The following is a 20,657-nucleotide window of genomic DNA, read 5'->3' as shown; positions in this document are numbered from 1 at the left end:
GTTTTTCAGAGTTATTTATAAGCAGGAAAAATATTGAAGTAAAACTTTTTTTTTAACCTAAGCAAATCTTTTTTTTTCCTTTTTTTTTTTTTTAAATTGAAGTATAATTGCTTTACAATGTTGGGTTAGTTTCTGCTGTAAAACAAAGTGAATCAGCTATATGTATACATATAGCCCCTCCAGAAGTAAAACTTTGCTAATACAAAAAAAAAAAGTAAGTGAAAAGAGAACCCACAGAATGGGAGAAAATATTTGCAAGTCATACATCTGATAAGGGTTTAAATATCCAAAATATATAAGAACTCCTACAACTCAATCAAAGACAAACAACCCAATTTTTAAAATGCTCAACATCATTAGTCATTGGAAAATGTAACACAGAATCACAATAAGAAACTACTTCATACATATGAAGATGACTATTAAACAAATAAACAAACAACAAACAGAAACAGAAATAACAAGTGTTGGCGAGGGTGTGGAGAAATTGGAACACTCATACACTGCTGGTAGGAATGTAAAATGGTGCAGTCCCTGTGGAAAACAGATTGGCAGTTCCTCAAGAACTTAGAATTACCAGCAATTCCACTCCTAGTATACACTTAAAAGAATTGAAAAGAGGGACTCAAAGAGGTATTGTATGCCAATGTTCACTGCAGCACTTTTCACAATAGCCAATAAGGTGGAAACAATCCAAGTGTCCATCAACAGAAGAATGAACAAAATGTGGTATATACATACAATAGAATAATATCCAGCCAGTAAAAGGAATGAAGTTCTGATACATATTACAACATGGATGAACCCTGAAATAAGCCAGACACAAAAGGACAAATACTGTAGGAAATACATAGAGACAGAAAGTAGATTAGTGTTTCTCAGGGGCTGGAGGGAGGAGTAATGGGAAGTTATTTGCTTGATGGGTACAGAGCTTCTGTTTGGGGTAATGGAAAAGTTTTAGAAATAGATAGTGGTAGTGGTAGCACAACAGTGTAAATAATTCATGCCACTAAATTGTGCAATTAAAATGGTTAAAATAGCATATTATGTATGTTAATTTCACCACAATAAAAAAGTACCCTAATTGAACTGTTCTTGTTTGTCAACTCTCCACCTAATTTTCCAGCATCTTCTTATCCTCCTCCTTTGAGCCCTGTGACCTAATGTTTGACGCTGCCCCCTTCTCCTGCAATTGCTTGAAGCCTTTCTCCTCTGTGTTGTAAACTTGGCACCTTGGCAACAAGTTGTACACTTGGCGACAGCTGTGGAGAAGGGTGTACCAACCAGCACCAATGCTGGGCAACCATTACAGTGTTGACAAAACTGTTATCATGGAACATAGGGCATTAGGGGGAAAATTTTTAAATAATATGAATAGAAAAGTATGTATGTATTGTAAATATGTATGTACAAAAAGTACATTGAATAAAAGTTCTAGAAAACACATGTAAACCATATTTGATAGCTTTAGAAACTTGTCCAGGGAGATGAGCTTCCTTAGGGATCACCTTCCTCAGTCGTTCGGGGAACAAAGCATCTTGACCTCCTGAAGCTGACTGTCCCCCAAGTATTAGGCCACAAAGACTGGGTCTGTTTAAAAGATGCTGATCCTCAATACATCTAGTCATCACCACACATGGTTACAATTTTTTTTCTTGCGATGAGAACTTTTAAGATCTACTCTCTTAGCAACTTTCAAATATATAATACAGTATTGTTAACTATAGTCACCGTGCTGTACATAGGAAGTTTTATAAAATAATCTCATAAAAACAAAAACAAACAAAAAAAAAGATGCTGATCTTTTAATGTCCTCTGTACTTATATTCTCTCTTGTTTTGTTTTCCTAAGTTTGGCAAAATGTTTGATTGATGGCTTGGCCTTTTCATAATTATCTCAAAGCATTTTTTTGTGGGTCAGGACTTTCTTTTATAAAGTGAGACCATGTACACAATAGATGCCCCTTCTCTCTGTTCTAGCCCATAGGTCTGCCTGCATGTTGAGGGAGAGTAGAGTGTAAAGTGGAGAGTAAAGTGGAGAGTAGGTTTAAATAAGAGAAGGTAAGAGAGGTACCCAGCACAGTGCCCGACACAGAGTAGGTATTCATCCTCTTGATGAGTTACCTAATTTGGTACCTAATTTGCTACCGAGCAGCTATGAACACCCACAGGCCTCCTCCATGAAAGTTTCCCCAGTGAACAGCCATGATGATTTCTCCTTTCACTACATTCCTAAAATACTTCATGAAAACACAATTCTCATGCTGTAGCCATTTTATATGTACACAGATCTTGATCAAATAAACTCTAAGTCCTTGGGGAGCAGTGGCAATATTGTGCACTCTTGCCACCCTCAGAACCTGATGAAGCCACACATGTAATTTAACACTTGTTAAATTGAATGGCTGAGAAGCAATTTGGAGCCCTGGAAAAAGCAACGGACTTGTTGCCATGAGACTTAGGTTCTAATCCTGTTTTCACGTGCACAAGCCTTGTGATGTTGAACAAGAAACTTCAAGGCAACCTGACAGTCAAGTTTCTAAATTGAAATAGTAGGTAAGCCCAACTGCAGTGGTCTGAATGTTTGTGTCTCCCCCAAATTCATACGTTGAAATCCTAACCTTCAATATGATGGTATTAGAAGGTGGGGCCTTTGGGAGGGAATTAGGTCATGAGGGTGGAGCCCTTGGGAATGGGTTTAGTGCCCTTGTAAACGGGACCCCAAAGAACTCTCTCATCCTCATTCCACCACTGGAGGAGACAATGAGAAGCTGGTAGTCCGCAACCAGGAAGAAGGTTCTTATCAGAACCTGACCATGCTGACACCTTGACCTCAGACACCTCCAGAACTGTGAGAAATAAATTTCTATTGTTTATAAGCCACTCAGTCTTTGGTACTTAGTTATAGCCACCTGAACTAAGACACTAACCTACTTTCAGGACAGAATTGCAGAGATTCAAGTGTGACACCATGCATGTGAAAGTGCTTGGTAATTTCTAAATTGTTTTCTTTATTCTAGGGTGGAACTAAAAAGGGGTAGAAGTTGGGGGAAACTGCTGGGCATTGATCATTTACAATCAGGTCATTGTCCCAACCAATTAATCAGTTACACCTAAAGTTAAAGCTATTTCAACCTACTGAAAGGATGAAGAGATGGACAGATTTTTAATGGTAAACTCTTAAGTACACAAAAGCTTATACTCAAAACTCCCATTAGCAATAATGGGAGTTATGCCTGCCAGGCCCACTGAGAGTTGAATGTGATCCATAATCTATCTTACTTAACATCATCCGCTTCCCTATAGCCCCTTCAAACAATCAGATGCCAGTGAAATGCCATAAGTGGAACTAATAGCATTGATTTAGGAGAATACTGACAGTCTATTTCAATGAAGCTTTCCAACCTGAGAAGCATATAGATATTTTGAAATCTTGATGTGTCTGTGTACATTATTTTTGTTTATTAAAGGAGAAAGGCAGTCCTTTAATGTTGAGAAGGTACTAGAAGGGGATAATATATATAAATACATCAGCCAAAATATTTCCCCCAATAGTTGGATTTTTCCTTTTCTCCTTATTATATAAAAACTGATTATATTTGTTGAGCCTTTTATAAATTATAAAATCTTTCATATTGTCTGGTTTATGAGAAATGAGAAAACCAAAAGAAATTTTAGAATTTTACTGATCACATAAGCACAAACATAATTCCTCTCCTATTCTTAGCCCACATTCATTCAGTTATCAACTCCTATCACTTCTTCCTTTAAATATCTGGTATCTGCCCCTTTCCTTCTAGTGCCATCACGCCCTCACTCTGGCTCTTTTAATGCAGGCCCAGACTGAGGTAGTGACTTCCTAGATGGTCTTCCTTCTTTAAAACTCATGATACTTCAATCCATCTTGCACATTCTACTTTGCATAGAATGTAAAACCTTGGGGGCAGGGACTATGCCCTATATTTCCTTATATTGTAGATTTAATGATCATATTTCCTGAACAGAAAAATCTAGACACATGATCTGGCAAGTATATTTATAGAGAAAAAGAAGCAGAAATCTAAAATTGGACCTTTCTCTCCAAATCTGTGGCTATTGTATCTAATAGATGTATTCCAACAAAATGCATCCTGCATCATATATATACAATACACATGGGTCAATCTGTTTAGGACAGAGATTGTAAACTGGTAGACCAAAGCTCAAATATGACTCATGGTAATTGTTTTGTCCAGCACTTAAAAATATAAATTTGAATTGATTGTCAACACTTAAAAATTGCTGATTTCATGTGAAAAATCAAGTTACTCTTGAGAAATCTGAAGATCTGAGGAGACTGGACTTTTAGAAATCAGCTCAAGCTTAAGTCCACCCAAGATGGGGAAACCTAATAAAGCTGGAAAACCCAAAGGGGGCTACACTTCCAGTGTAAGGATAAACAGAATAAAACCTGCTGCACAGAAAGGGACAAGGAAACTTGCCTGTCTGGACCTTGGCACGTGGGAAAAATATATACAGCCAAGTACCAAGGAGAATGTGGTTATAAATTATCAAAAGATAAATACACATACATATATTTTGACATGTGTATCTTTTGATAATTTACATCCACAAGCTGATAATCCCACACACATTTTTGTAGCCCAGTTCAGCCTACTTTTGTAGTTAAAAACAGAGATACTAATTTGGTCCTGGGTAAGTAGTGACCCCAGGCAACTATAAGAATAAACACAAATGATCTCTGAATGAATGTAACTTCAATCTATATTTTGAAGAATTCCTACAGACAAAATCCAAAAAATATGAGTTCAGAGTCAAAATCCATAAAACACACAAGTAAATGAGGCACAGAGAGTAAAAGGCAGCAGCAGCAGATAACACAAATCAGACCTGCAAAATCCTCAGCTATAGAATGTCAAGACACAGAATATAAAATAACGCTTAATATTAATTCACTCAACAAAAATTTTTTGAATACCTTCTATTTTCCATGTAATGTTCTAAGCTCTAAGGACAAAGCAGCCAACAAAATAAATACCCTGGCTCTCAAGGAGGTTACATTTTAGGAGAGGAAGACAAACAAATAACTTAATAAAATATGTAGTACGGCAGGTGGTGAAAAAAGAAAAAAACTAGGAGAGATATGGCGTACTACAGTAGAGGCTACCTCACTGTCCTTAGAGCCACATTGGGATTAGCTCTGGGTGTGAGGGATGACTTGAGAGTCCTGGGCTTCTTGTGCGACTGACATTAACAGGGGACAGAGGCATAATGAGATTATAATGGTTTCAAGGCAGGCAGTGGTAAGGAACCCCACTGTGAGTATGGTTGCTGTGGAGGGAGAATTCTCTTCACAAAAGCACATAGAGTGCTAGGCCTCTCTGTTCGCTCTTGACAATGCTTATGTGAGGGTTAGGGAAGAAATGTTCTTATCTGAAGCACAGGTTACTACAGGCTTCCCTCTTGCTTCCTGCTGATGGAGGTATAGAAGTCAGGGGAGAGACTGACTTTGTTTCAAGAAAATAAAGCCAACAGAAATGAGCAAGAAACTATATAGAATTGTCCAATAAAACTTCTAGGAATGAAAAAACGACAGAAATTTAAAACTCAAGTTCAAAGGGAGATTTGATAAAGCTGAAGAATTAGCAAACTGGAAATCAGATCCTAAAAAATTATCCAAATGCAGATACAAAATATGAAAGAGAGACTGCCAGACTTGGGCAATAGAATTAGAAGGTCTAGGGGAATTCCCTGGTGGTCCAGTGGTTAGGACTCTGTGCTTTCACTGCCCGAGGGCTCTGGTTCAATCCCTGGTCAGGGAACTAAGATCCCACAAGCTGCGGGATATTAAATAAATAAAAGAAGGTCTAATACACATGTAACCAGATTCTCTAAGGAGATAGCAAAAATGAGGGAAAGGAAATATTCAAAGAAATAATAGCTGAGAACTTTCCTGAATTGTTGAAAGTCATTACCTACCTGGTCACAGCAGGCACTTGAGTTTTTGTCTATAAATAAAAGTTTTTCTTAAACCACCATCTATGCAGCATGTTTTTAGACTTACTGGAAGTCTTGGATTTGTTTTTCAGATAGGAAACTGAAGTAATGTCTGGGCATGCACCAGTATTAAAGTCACTCTCTTCAAGATAGAGAAGAGAAATTTTCTCATGATCCAACTTACTAATTATAACTACAGCCCGCCCTTAAGTGTGATGGATACAGTAGTAACTAGCAATGAGTTTGGTTGATTCTCTGCAGTTTTCAACATTCTTTTGGGAGATTTCCTTTGCAAATTTTTCTATCTTTTGTTTTCCCTCCCCAGGAATGATTTGGGGGACCCACTGAAGACAGTGCCCATCAATGGGTTAAGTGGTGGAATCCAATTTTATCATGACCTTAGAGGCGCCATAAATCCCTTTCCGTTTGCTTTGAGAATAAGGTCCAAACTTTTCAGCATGACACAGGCTATTTCTTTGTCTTCTGTCCTGCTCTCCTTCCCAGATCGACTCTTAATATACACACACAAGACAACTCACAATTTCCCCAAATATATGAAAACATGCCACCAGCCTATTAGGCCACCATGCTTTTGTACAGGAAATTCCCCCTTGACCTCATTGTGCCTCCCATCCCTTTTCAATGCTCCCCACTAACCTCCTCTCACCTAAAATCTGTTGGTCTCAAGAAAGTCTACTGGTCTTTCATGATCCTCTTCAAACTGGGCATCTGGCCACCCAAAGCTTTCTCTGACAACAACTATGACACTTTGTGCTTCGGCGGGTTCATCTCTGTATCCAGGCATGTCTGGCATGTACACGGTGCTCAATAAATTCTTGGTGAACAAATGGTATAGAAAGTCCAGGGAAACACTGGGGGAAAAAGTCAAGCTGAAAAGGTCACTGTAGGGCAATCTTTATCCCTGGTCTCAGAAATACCACTTGTAGGAAATTTACCTCTATAAATAATTGAGAATGTACTTGAAGATTTAGCTACAAGGCTCATACTTCATTGTTGTTTCAATAGCAAAATCCTGGGCACAATTTTAAGTCCTTCGATTGGGCTTTGGCTAAATGAATGTACAATGGAATACTAAATATTTTAAAACAAGTATGGAAAATATTTAGTGGCATGTCATGATATTTTATTCAAGGAAAAGAGGTGGTTCAAGGAAAAAAGCAGTGTGTTCAGTCTGATTACATATAATGCTATACATCAAATTGTCAACAGTTTTCTGGGTGTGGGATTCCAATTCTTTTTCTTCTTTCTGATTCTGAAAAAAAAAATCTAACATTTCCACAATGAGTACTAATTATTTTTATGATTTTTAAAAAGGAGAGTTTTGTTTTTAAAGGACCTTTCATGGTCCTATTACTTCCCTTTGGAGCTCCAACTCTACTAAGAGGCCATTCATGTTCCCAACATTCCATGGTACCCACGGGAAAGGGCTGTCCAGATATTTTAGCCTCATTTCAGAAAATGGACCCTTGGAAGGGAAAAACAGCTGCTCCAGTCAATAGTGATTTTGAAACCCAAGCAAACAGAGTGGACGATTCCCAAGATTTTATCATGTTAGAAAACTTCCATTAGCCTGTTTCACTTTTCAAGATAAACTCCCCTGAAAATTCTGTGCTGATATTGAAATGATTTGCCATGGAAGGACTCTATCCCATCCAGGATAGAATCCTAAAGCTAGCATATTCCTTTTTACTTTAATCTACTTTTGCTTGGACATTCCACAGCTGGAAATACACACACACACACACACACACACACACACACACACACACACACACACACACACACACACGGACTTCTGTCTTTTTACTGGTCTGGAGCTACTCCCCGAGTTACCAAAAGGGGCACCACCACCCGCCCCCCGGCCAGCAAAGAGGCCCAGGCGGGGGGAGGGGGTGTCCCCCTCTCCGGGGGTGCAGGCAGGCTGTGAGACCCAGGACTCGACTTCCTCCTCTAGCCTTCCGGGAGGTTCCCGCCCACTTCACTGCCATCGGTCACGGAGGAAGTCACGTTCTGGCCTCAGAGCTGTTCTGAAGCTTCTGGAGGAAAAGCGGGGGGAGGGGGTGAAATGGAAAGAGCCTTTGTAGGGGCCAAGAGACAGAGCCCCCTAGCTTGGTGTCTGTCACTAATTAAATGGCGATGGGGTTAAGTGATCTTCCGTTGCGTGGATTAAATCTCTCATCTGTCAGAAAAGGGGTTGACCTAGAATGACTGCGTCCGCTCTTCAGTGCTGAGGAGGGTGAGTGCCCCGATGTCCCCGGGAGCGCTGCAAAAGGAAGGAAAAATTAACATGTAAAATACTGTTTTATTTAATCCTCCAGCAATCCCACATGATAGGTGTCCCGGATCCCAGTATACAGTTTGAAAATAGAGGCGCAAAGGCTGAGAAACTCTTTCCAACCTTTTCAATTTCATGGTATACACGGAAAACATTTTTTTTCTTTTTTTTTTTTTTTAACAGCACAGTTGGGCTAATGTGTGAGCACCAATCAGAAGCAAACTGTTCCCGTCACCCCAGGAAGAGGAGCTCCAGTTCTGTTTACCTGTCCCACCTGTTACCTGTTCGCGGCTCACCGGAATGAAAGCCATGAAGCGGCTGATCCAAGAGAAGTAGGATATATCTGTGTCAAGACAGCCCTGGATTTGAGTCGCAGCTCTGCCTTGTTCGACTTCAAGAAAGTAACTTGATTTTTTTGAGCTTGTTTCCCCACCTCTTTAAGTGAAGCTAACAACAGTATGCACATCACAAAGATAGTGACGTGAGTAATGAGTGGGACCAAACGTTCATCACCGAGGCTGCACCCAGGGACCGCTCAGAAGTTTAACCCTTGCAGCGCGGCTCAAGTCCTCGCTCCCAGCGGGACAACCGGCGCGGGGCTCAGCGGAGCGCGGCGCGGCTAAGGCTGCGCGGGGGCGGGAAGGCGGCGCCAGCGGCCGGCGGAGGTTCCAGGTTTCCGCGCAGACTTCTGCGTACCCCGCCGGCTGCGTCACCATCCGAAAGGGCAGCCGGGCCGGCGAGGGCGGGAGCGAGGCGCCGCTGGAAGCCCCGGTGCTCTTACCGAAAGCGCGAGCGCGGAGTTCCCATTCGCGATCGATGCGGCTTGGCTGCGTCCCCCCCGCGTCCCCCCCGCGTCGCCTTGGGGCGCCGTTCCAGCTCGCGCTCCGACTCCTCACAGAGTCCCGGGACGCGGGCGGCGGCGGCGGCCCCAGCGCGAGAGAGGGACGGCGCCCACGCGCTTCTCAGTCCTCGGCCCCTACGGCGAAGCGAGGCGTTCTTGGCCCGGGTTGGGGGCCACCCGGAGCCCAGCTGGCCTGACCGCGCCGTAGTGCCTCGCAGTTCCCTAGCGGGGGCGGGAGTTGGCACTGCGGAAGCCTTCCCCACTTCTTTCCACCCCCAGACGCCCGTCCGACTCGCCGCATTGCGCAATTCCTGCCGTGGAATTGCCGCGTGACTCGGACGGAGCCCAAAAAATGTTTCCTAGGTTTCCCCGGCCGAAAAAGGAGCGGTTGGGTGTCCCGCCCTGACCTCCGGGCGCCCTTTCAATTGCATTTTTTCGGGTGACTGGGTTGCCCTTTAAAATGCAGAGGTTGCCCTTTACAAAGAAAGAAAAAGTCACTAACCGGCTGGAGCACGCGCTCTCGGTTGACGCCGGGTGAAGGCAATTGACATTTCCCCATGATATTTTCAGACAGGGAAAGTGTTTCGATCTCTTTGGGGTTGAATTCAGGAGCTGGTTTTAAGGCAGGATGGGGAGTGATCCTTAAAGGAGTTGGAGACAATCTCGAGCTTTCCAAGAATCACAGTGTTAATTAGTGCCGGTGGCGCATAGTAGGTCCTGAATAAATTAGAGTGAATGAATATTTTGGAGGAGGGATTTAAATGGTTGTCTGTAAACCAATGCTTTCATTTTGCAGATGAGGAAATCTAGAGGTTAATTGATTTGCCCAAGGTCATCTACCAATTAGTGGTGGAAGGCAGGAATAGAAACTGTCTCAATGTTTCAACTCCAATGCTTGTAATTATGAGATGGGTGTATTTTTCCTTCTTTATGAAAATAAAATGCCTTCTGCCGTAATATCTGCAAAGTCTTACTCCAGGCCCTCTTACTCCAGCCATCTAAAACAAAACAAAACAAAACAACAATCTCCAAATTCAATACATACATGCAAAATGTTAAATGTGACAATGCCAAAGGCATATGTGAGAGGCATTTTTGTCTTATTCCCATAAGCTAAGAGCACTTCTTAATCACACAAAATATGCCAACAAACAAACAAAACAGTGCTTCTGGGACTTCCCTGGTGGCACAGTGGTTAAGCCTCTGTGCTCCCAATGCAGGGGGCCCTGGGTTCCATCCCTGGTCAGGGAACTAGATCCCACATGCACGCTGCAACTAAGAGTTCACATGCCACGCCTAAGGAGCCGGCGAGCCGCAACTAAGACCAGGAGCAACCAAATAAATAAATAAACAGTACTTCTCCAAGATGGTGTGGAAGACACCAGGTTTCCACTAACCTTACTTTTCTAAGTACAGTGTTTTGGTGTTTCGAATGGGAACTGCTAGACCCCTGAGTGACCATCGTTGTTGCTCTGAGATTGGTCAGTTGGTTTACTCAGGCTTGGAATAGGTTTGTTGCTCATCTTTCAGAGTAGACAAGCTGCAATCTGTGAGAACACAAGGGACTTCAATGACAGTCTTGCAGATGGCTGGACAGCTTGTTGTCTTTGAAGTTTCAAGGCTGACCAAGTATACCAAATGTCTAATTTAGGGACCAGAATTGCCAAACAAGTAGATGTGAAGATCAAAGGAATCAAAACTATAAGTGGCAATCATGAGTAAAACTTGATTCTTTTGTGGGTTGTCAAAAATGGTTTCCACAATGATGATTATGATGTCCTTATAGTAATACAATTTGAGTGCAAATTCTTATCCAAGAAAATGCTGGGTTTTCCAGTGATGGACACAACAGCAGATCAAATTATGAATGTCTCATTTTTTAGGTCAGCCAGATACACTCTGAAATGGGGTAATCTTCTTCTGTAACTTTGCTGTTTTATCTACCCTTCTCTACATCTGATATCTTGAAGGTAGGAACAAATACAAATTGCTAGAAAAATGTGAAATTCTAGACTGCTAGGTAGAATATATTAATTCTGGTTTGATAATCCTACACAATGTTCATGAAATCAAAGCATTATCTCCTAACATTCTAATAAGCCATTCTATTCTTCAGTAATAAAAATGTTGAACCTTAAAAAAAAATCATCTCCTATATTTTTCCCATATAGCAATTTATGATTTGCCATTTTACCAGACTATCAAACCTGAACTCTAGAAACACAAATTGTTGGCCCCTATTATTGCCCTGCTTTGCTGCTTGAGAAAAGATACCTGATCAAACAAAAAAACATCTTTTCCAAGTCAGATCTTACCAATAACAACTTTGGATGCAAATGATACTTTTTAATATATTATGTATTCCTTTCAATACCATCACATAACTGGTGTTGAATTTTTTTGCAAAGAAAATATCTCAGAACAATTTCAATTGTTATCAACATTAATTAGTTTAACTATAAGATGATATTTATCAGTTATGGTACAGCATTTTGGAATTGGTTGGGTCATTAGAGAAAATGCAATTATATTCCTCCTTTTTACAGATGAGAAACTGAAGGCTACTGAAATTAAGCAATATATGGAGTTCCTGACACAGTCAAAAACAGAACTGAGGATTCTGATTTGCCATGTGCTTTACAAAATCATCACCATAGCCTTCATTTCATAAGTGTGTGGTTCATACCATGTATAAGGCATGGTGCTTAAAACTGCGGATATGAAAAGGTATAAGAAGCTCTCAAAGATTTTTTATAATCTAATTGGTGATCTAGGCCAATGCTTCTCAAAGTTTAATGTCCATAGGAATCACACAGGGATCTTGCTAAAATGCAGATTCTGATTCACTGGTTCTGGAATGGGGCCTGAGATTGTTTTGCCACTGATATGCCCCAAGGAGATGCCAATTCTGCTGGTTCACAGACCACACTTTGAGTAGCAAAGTGTAGGAAATATAAATAGAAAGATAATTAACAGTCTAGTAACCTGAAATTTTTGTAACACAGAGAAACAATGATAAAAGCTTCTTAGCATCGAAAATGGATGTTATAAAACTCATGCTGGTTACTTCTAGGAATGTCCCTCAGACACTCAGAGCATATTTACTGTTACAAAATAATAATCTATTTTTGTCTCTGAGAGCACAACATACTAGAAATAACATAAATAGTGAGGCAAAGAGAAAGAAAGGAAAAAAGTGATGGCAAGAAATAACATCAAAGGAAGAGACAGAAACAACATAAATTTTTTTCAAAAGAATTTAAAACCACCACAGCCAACTATCAGTACTTCTTGAGAATATCAATGAAAATGTGGTGCTGTACAATGGATATGAAATCAGGAAGTCTTGATGCAAGTTCTGGTCTGCCATTTAGTGGCTATATAATCTTTAGATTTATCTGTAAGTTGTTTAGCTTCATTTTCCCTATCAGAAAAAAAAAAAAGAGAGAGATAAATGCCTCCAATCTCCCTGGACTGAATAATTAAATGCATTAAATAAGATGATAATGCACTTGACACAGAACTTCAGAAGAATGTACAAACTTCAAAATGCATTTTAGGTTTAGAAAATGTCAGCAATCTTATTAAAACCACTGCAGTGACAAATAGTTCTAATCTTACACAAACTATTTGAGAGAACAGGAAAAGCAGGTACCCTCTGTGACTAATTTTGTGAGGCTGTTATAACCTAGGTATTATAACCTAATAAGGACAATGCATACAAAAAAGGAAAATAAAAGGCCCATATCCCTCATTAGCATAACTACTAAAATGCATGACTAAGTTTGGTTTTTCTCAGAAGTGGAGGTTGATTGAACATTAGAAAATCATTAATGTAATTAATGATGTGGACACATTAAAGGAGAAAATCATATGATAATCTCAATTTCAGAAGAAAAAAGTCTACAGCAAATATTATGCATAATGGTGAAATGCTGAACGTATTCCATCTGAGAGCAGAAACCATATAGGATTGCCTGATATAACCCATCCTATTGAACATTATACTGGAGGTCCTAGCCATTTTTTTATTTTTCCAGCCATTCTTTTTGTTGTACCTTGGCCTTAAAGGTAGGGGAAAAAAATACACACACATACACTAATTGGAAAGGACAAAAGTGTCATTATTTGCAAATGATTTGACTGTATATGTAGAAAATCTAAAAGAACCTGTAGATAAATTACAAGAATTCATAAGAGATGTTAGTAAGGTTGCAAGATACAAAATCAATAATACCATAGTAGACAGAATGATGCCCCCTACCCCCACAAAGATGTCTAGATATTAATCCCTGAAATTTGTGAATATGTTGCCTTACATGGCAAAAGTGACTTTGCAGATATGATTAAATTAGGGATTTGAGATGAGCAGATCATCCTGGATTATTTGAATGCAATCATAAGCGTACTTAAAAGTGAAAGAGGGCATCAGAAAAGTCAAAGTAATGTGCTATAAGAAGTACATTACTTCCCTGGTGGTGCAGTGGTTGGGAATCTGCCTGCCAATGCAAGGGACACGGGTTCATGCCCTGGTCCGGGATGATTCCACATGCCACACAGCAACTAAGCCCATGCGCCACAACTACTGAGCCTGCACTCTAGAGCCCGCGAGCCATAACTACTGAGCCTGAGTGCCACAACTACTGAAGCCTGCATGCCTAGAGCCCATGCTCTGCAACAAGAGAAGCCACTGCAATGAGAAGCCCATGCACTGCAATGAAGAGTAGCCCCCGCTCACCACAACTAGAGAAAGCCCTCACGCAGCAATGAAGACCCAACACAGACAAAAATAAATAAGTTAATTAATTAATTAAAAAAAAAAAAAAGAAGAACTTGACCTGCTGTTGCTGGCTTTGAAGATGCAGAAAGGGGGCCACAAGCTAAGGCATGTAAGCGGCTCTAAAAACTGGACAGGGGGACTTCCCTGGTGGCACAGTAGCTAAGAATCTGCCTGCCTGTGCGGGGGACCCGAGTTCGATCCCTGGTCCCAGAAGATCCCACATGCTGCAGGGTGACTGGGCCCGTGCACCATAACTACTGAGCCTGCGCTCTAGAGCTCACGAGCCACAACTACTGAGCCGACGTGCTGCAACTACTGAAGCCCACGTGCCTAGAGCTGGTGCTCCGCAACAAGAGAAGCCACCGCAATGAGAAGCCAGCGCACCACAACAAAGGGTAGCCCCTACTCTCTGCAGCTAGAGAATGCCTGTGAGCAGCAACGAAGACCCAACACAGCCAAAAAGAAAAAAAAAAAAACTGTAAAGGGCAAGGAATAGATTCTCCCCTAGAGCCTCCAGAAAGGAACACAGTCTTTCTAACACCTTGATTTTAGCCCAGTGAGACCAATTTCTGTTTTCTAAACTACAGAAATGCAAGATATTAAACTTCTGTTGTTTTATGCCACTAAGTTTGTGGCAATTTTTAACAGGAGCCTTAGAAAATAATACAATTATAAAACCATTGATTTCTAAATACCAGCTCATAAATGAAAATTAAGAAGATAATATCTATGACATTTGTGGTAGCATCCAAATTTATTTTAAAAATCCAGGAATAAATCTAACAAAATATATGCAAGAAAATTATAAAACTTTATTGAATGTTGTTAAAGAGAATGTAAGTAAATGGAGATATACTATGTTCATGGATTGGAAGACTTAACATTTAAGGATGTGAATTCTCCCCAAATTGATCTATAGATTCAATTGCAATTCCAATCAAAATCCCAATAGACACTTTTTCGGTAGAACTTGACAACTTAATTCTAAAATTTATATGGAAGTGCAAAAGGCCAAAAATAGCCAAGACACTCTTGACGAAGAAGAATAAGATAGAGGACTTGCTATCCAGATATTAAAACTTATAAAGTCATAATAATTAAGATAGTATGACATTGGTCCAAGGATAGAAGAATACCTCAATGAATTTGTAGAGAGAGCCCAGATCTAGATCCATATGGACAAAGAGGCACTACAGAATAAAGGAGAAATGACAGTCCTTTCAGTGAATGGTGCTGGAATATTTGGGTATTCATTACAAAAATGAAATTGGACACTTACTTCATACCATACAAAAAAATAATTTCTAGGTGAATTAAAAATCTACTGTAAAAGGCAAAACTAAAAACATTTAAAAAAATATACAGGAGAAAATATTCATGACCCTGTGGTAGGGAAAGTTTTCTTAAGACATAAAACATATAAACCATAAAAGAAAAGATTGGTAAATTGGGCTGCATTAAAATTGAGAACATTTATCCATCAAAAGACTTCATAAAATACCTACCATCAACTGGGAGAAGAAACATTTGCAACACATTTAAGTGATAAAAGAGTAGCATAAAAATCAAAACTACAATGAGGTACCACCTCACACCCGTCAGAATGGCCATTATTAAAAAGTCTACAAATAACAAATGCTGGAGAGGATGTGGAGAAAAGGGAACCCTGCTACACTGTTGGTGGGAATGTAAGTTAGTGTAGTCACTATGGAAAACAGTATGGAGATTCCTCAAAAAAACTAAAAATGGAGATGCCATATGATACAGCCATCCCACTCCTGGGCGTATATCTGGACAAAACTATAATTCAAAAGGATACATGCACCCCTATATTCCTAGCAGCACTATTTACAATAGCCAAGACATGGAAACAACCTAAATGTCCATCGACAGATGAATGGATAAAGAAGATGTGGTACACATATACAATGGAATACTACTCAGCCATTAAAAAGGTTGAAGTAATGCCATTTGCAGCAACATGGATGCAACTAGATAATATCATACTAAGCAAAGTAAGTCAGAAAGAGAAAGACAAATACCATATGATATCACATATGTGGAATCTAAAATATAACACAAATGAACTTATCTATGAAACAGAAACAGACTCACAGACATAGAGAACAGACTTGTGGCTCCCAAGTGGGAGGGGGTTGGGGGAGGGATGGAGTAGGAGTTTGGGGCGAGCAGATGCAACCTATTACATACAGAATGAATAAACAATAAGGTCCTACTGTATAGCACAGGGAACTATATTCAATATCCTGTGGTAAACCATAATGGAAAAGGCTATGAAAAAGAATGTATATACGTATAACTGAATCACTTTGCTATACAGCAGAAATTAACACAACGTTGTGAATCAACTATACTTCAATAAAAAAAAAAGGAACAAAAAGAAGATCATAAAAAATATACGAAGTACACTTATGAATTAGTAACAAACAGACAAACACAAAATAGGAGAATGGGCAAAAGACTATCAAACAGATACTTCATGAAAGGGGAAACTCAAAAAGCCACTAAACACATGAAAAGATGTGCAACCTGATAAGTAAGGAGGAAAATGCAAAGTAAAAGCACATTGAAGGGACTTCCCTGGTGGTGCAGTGGTTAAGAATCTGCTTGCCAATGCAGGGGACACGGGTTCGAGCCCTGGTCTGGGAAGATCCCACATGCCACAGAGCAATTAAACCCGTGTGCCGCAACTACTGAGCCTGTGCTCTAGAGCCCGTGCTCCGCAGCAAGAGAAGCCACCGCAATGAGAAACCCATGCACAGCAATGAAGAGTAGCCCCGGCTCTCCTGAACTAGAGAAAGCCCACGCGCAGCAATGAAGGCTGAATGCAGCCAAAAAAATAAAATAAAATAAATTAATTAAAAAGAAAAATCACATTGAAATATTTTTACATACCCACCAGATTGATTAAAAAATAAGTCTGACCATTCCAAATGAAATTCTGTGGAACAATGGGAACTCTTATTCACTGCAGATAAGAGCATAAATTTGTACAAGCACTTTGAAAAAGAGTTTTGCATTACCTCATAAGACTGAACATGTACAATCCTATGATGCTACAATTCTGCTCCCAGTTATTTATCCTAGTCTAGAAACTCCAGCACTAGGAAACATGTACATGCGTGTTTATAGCAGCATCGTTCATAATGATAAAAAACTGGAAGCAATCCAAGTATCCACTAGGGTGGAATATATAATTATTATTGTATATTTATAAAAGGAACTACCATACAGCGATGAAAACAATGAGCTAACAGCTACACACATCGACACTGATAACACAAACACAATGTGCAAGCCCGAGAAGAAAACATACAATATGATTCTATTTATACTAAGCTCAAAACAGACAAAACTAAATACTATTTTATTTAGGGATGCACAAAGAAAACTAAAGAAAACCAAGGGGATGATTATCCTAAAAATCAGGACTTTGGTATTACCCCAGTGATGTAGGGAGGGAGAAGCAATTGAAGAGGCCCATAAGGGGAGTTTTCTTCCACAAGGTCAAAGCTCTTTTCCTTTTTTAATTTAATTAAATTAATTTATTTATTTTGGTTGTGCTGCGTCTTAGTTGCGACAGGCGGGCTCCTTAGCTGCGGCTCACCGGCTTCTTTAGTTGTGGCACATGTGCTCCTTGGTTGCGGCCAGTGGGCTCCTTAGTTGTGGCATACAAACTCTTAGTTGCATCATGCATGTGGGATCTAGTTCCCTGACCAGGGATCGAACCCACGTACCCTGCATTGGAAGGCGGATTCTTAACCACTGCACCACCAGGGAAGTCCCTCAAAGCTCTTTTCTTAACCTGGGGAAGGTTAGACAGAATGCTCACTTTATTTTATTCTTCAGAATGTACATTTACGTCTTATACATTCTTATGAGTATGATTATTTTTTTTAAAACTACTCAATTAAAAATAAAACAAAAAAATCACACTGGAAGTTCTGTAGGTGGAAACAAGGGGCTTAGCTCTAAACCAAAACAAACAAAATAAGATCATCATAAGTTTAACAGTAAATATTATTTACAAACTCTCTTGATTGGACACCAGCTATACTCATTTTAGGACACCCCACAACTAAATATTTCACCAACCTTGATGTGCATACTAACACAGAGGTAAACAATGAGTATGGGCTTTCTAGCAAGAGAGATATATAAACAGATATATCTGTCTGATATATTTCAGACAGACTGAAATATTTTACAGTATAGCATCTGAATTTGAAAATATATTTAGGCCTAGGTGGTTTGCTTTATAGCTTTTCTTTAAAACAGTTTCCATTTTGAAAGAGAGACTCATATCTGATATCATATTTTCCTTTTCAAAGAGGGGGCTTCTTTTATTCTGTTTTAGTAGCAGGTGCTCATTATGTCAGTTGAACATGTAGACTTACTGAACTATGCCTGTGTATAAAATGTTTGATCTTTATAATGTTTACATTGAATCATCCAGAAATGATGAAATAGTAATGCACTCAATTTAATAAGCTAGGTAATTTTTGTCATCTGCCTTAAAAAGATTCATCCAAGATGATTAAAAGTTTAAAAAAGGAAAAATATTGACTTTTATCGTCCTTACCTAGAATTCTTCTTTGCACAGTAATGTTAGATACTCATGATTTTGAAACAAATTGGCCAAAATAAGTGGTGTAAGTTCCAAGTGAGTGGACCTAAGGGCCAATGCCTACAGGTTCAGGCTAGGGCTAGGGTGGTCAAGGAAGTCCTCTGATATCAGAGTAACTGGGGCTCAATCTTGAAGGAAGATACAATGGGACCCACTTTTATGAATATAAATAGGGAAAAACCAGCTCTAGCAAGCCCAGTATCTAGCAGAATCCAAGGCAGGAATGTAACTTGGTCCCTGAAAGGAAGAAGATCCAGGTACCATCTTGGGAAAATACCCAGACTCTGTCTCTCATCTCCTCTCTGTAGGTCTGTCTCATTCTTTTGTCTCTGCCAGCCAACTGTGGCTGCACTTCTGGCCCTCATGGATCAGATAACCATCCCATAGCTCCATAGTGACCCAAGTCTGGCTGCCTGGAGAGAGTCACCTTCACTTTTGGTCCCAATTCCAAGTTCCCACAGGAGAGATTGTGATTAGCACAACTTGGGGCTGGTGCCAACTCCCAGTCCAAAGAATTGTGATCAGCTTTCGGAAACCAGGAAGCCACCCCTATGGGATGACCATTGGTGACCCAATGGTCACCCACAGCTGTACAGGTTCAATGAGTGTAACAGGTCTTAATCAAAAATATTTATATTCATGAAGTCTTTGAAGGTTAGAAAGTCTGTTTAAAAGTTTATACTTATTATACAACTGTTTATAATAGTAAAAAGTTGGAAACAACATGGATGTCCATTAACAGAAGAATGGTTAGAGAACTGATGGTATATCTATCCTATAAAATTTAACATAGTCATTAAATAGAATTGATATAAAGCTATAGTCACAAACATGAAAAGATCTATTAAATTGTTAACAGTAAAATTATTAACAGAAAAAAGCAAGTAAAGTACCAGATATGTATGATTCCATTTATATTAAACTATTTTTAAAATACATAGCTTTTAAATAGAAAATTCTGAAAGAACGTTCATGAAACTGTTAAAGTGGTTTCCTCTAGGGAAGGAAGTGGGATTGATGAGTGGGTGAGGGTGGAGGTGAAGAGTGACATTCACATTTTACTACACATTGTATGCTTAAAAAGAAACAAAGTAGAAATATATCATTACAAACTAAATCTTTTTTAAAAAGTTAATTTCATTTTCAGTTAGACAGGCATAAGGATATATAACTATCTCAGAAATCAGAATAATAATTCCCTTCATTTCTGAAGCAGCCTGAAGTTTACAACTGTGGTAACTAAATCTTGCTATGTTCCAGGCACCTTTTAAGACTTTTCCAAACGTTAACTTATTTAATGCTCACAAGGATCCTATGAATTGAGTACTGTTACTCTCCCACCTTACTGATGAGGAAACTGAGGCACAGAGAAGATGAGTTAGTGGCCCATGGTCAACTGGTCAGTAAGTGGCAGAGCTGGGATTTGAATGTAGACCTTCTGGCTCTTGAATCTCAGCTCTTGATCACTTTGCTAAACTATACTTACACAAAAGCATTTTCACATGTATTGACTCATGCGCCCCCAAGCACCTATTGTCCCCCATGTCACATGGGAGAAAACTAGGACCCACAGCTCAGTGTATGGTAATTGACTGTTTTCAGGTTCACATACCCACTAGACTTTCAGCTCCATTATGTAAGAAAAATATCTCTGTTTTGTTGTTGATTTTTACACTCTGAACATAGGAAGTGGGCAATAAATGATTTTAATGTTTCGGTGGTTTACAATGTCCACACATTCTTTGTCACTACCTTTAAGAGGTGGAGCCTAATTCCTCTTTCCTTGGGTATGAGCTGGACTTAGTGACTCATTTCCAATGACTAGAATAAAGCAACAGTGGCAGTGGTGACCAGAGACTAAGACATAACAGGCACGATGACTTCCTGCTCTCTCTCTCTCTCTGATTACTTGCTCTGAGGGAAGCCAGTTGCCATGTCATGAGGAGAGACCCATGTGGTGAGAAACAGAGGCCTCTAGCCAACAGCCAGCAAGCAGCAGGAGCCTCCTGCTAATAGCTATGTAAGTGAACTTGGAAGTCGACCTCTGCCTCAGTCAAGCCTTCAGATGACTGCAGCTCTCATCTGGTCTGTAACCT

The 20,657-nt window shown here is 39.7% G+C and overlaps 1 protein-coding gene across 2 annotated transcripts in view; it reads right to left on the bottom strand.

Annotated features, from left to right (window-relative positions):
- Positions 1-7,118: 7,118 nt before the first annotated feature.
- Positions 7,119-20,657, bottom strand: part of LOC309656937 (uncharacterized protein) — a 78,770-nt gene continuing 65,231 nt past the window's right edge. For both annotated transcript variants that reach the window (XM_082453925.1, XM_082453926.1), the window contains one exon: positions 7,119-8,280. In XM_082453925.1, the coding sequence (XP_082310051.1) occupies positions 8,144-8,280 (137 nt within the window). In that variant the 3' untranslated portion in view covers positions 7,119-8,143. The remainder of the gene's footprint in view (positions 8,281-20,657) is intronic.

Source organism: Balaenoptera physalus (assembly GCF_965194825.1).
Source record: "Balaenoptera physalus genome assembly, chromosome: 1".
NCBI classification, from domain to species: domain Eukaryota; kingdom Metazoa; phylum Chordata; class Mammalia; order Artiodactyla; family Balaenopteridae; genus Balaenoptera; species Balaenoptera physalus.
This window is presented reverse-complemented; position numbering and strand designations above follow the sequence as displayed.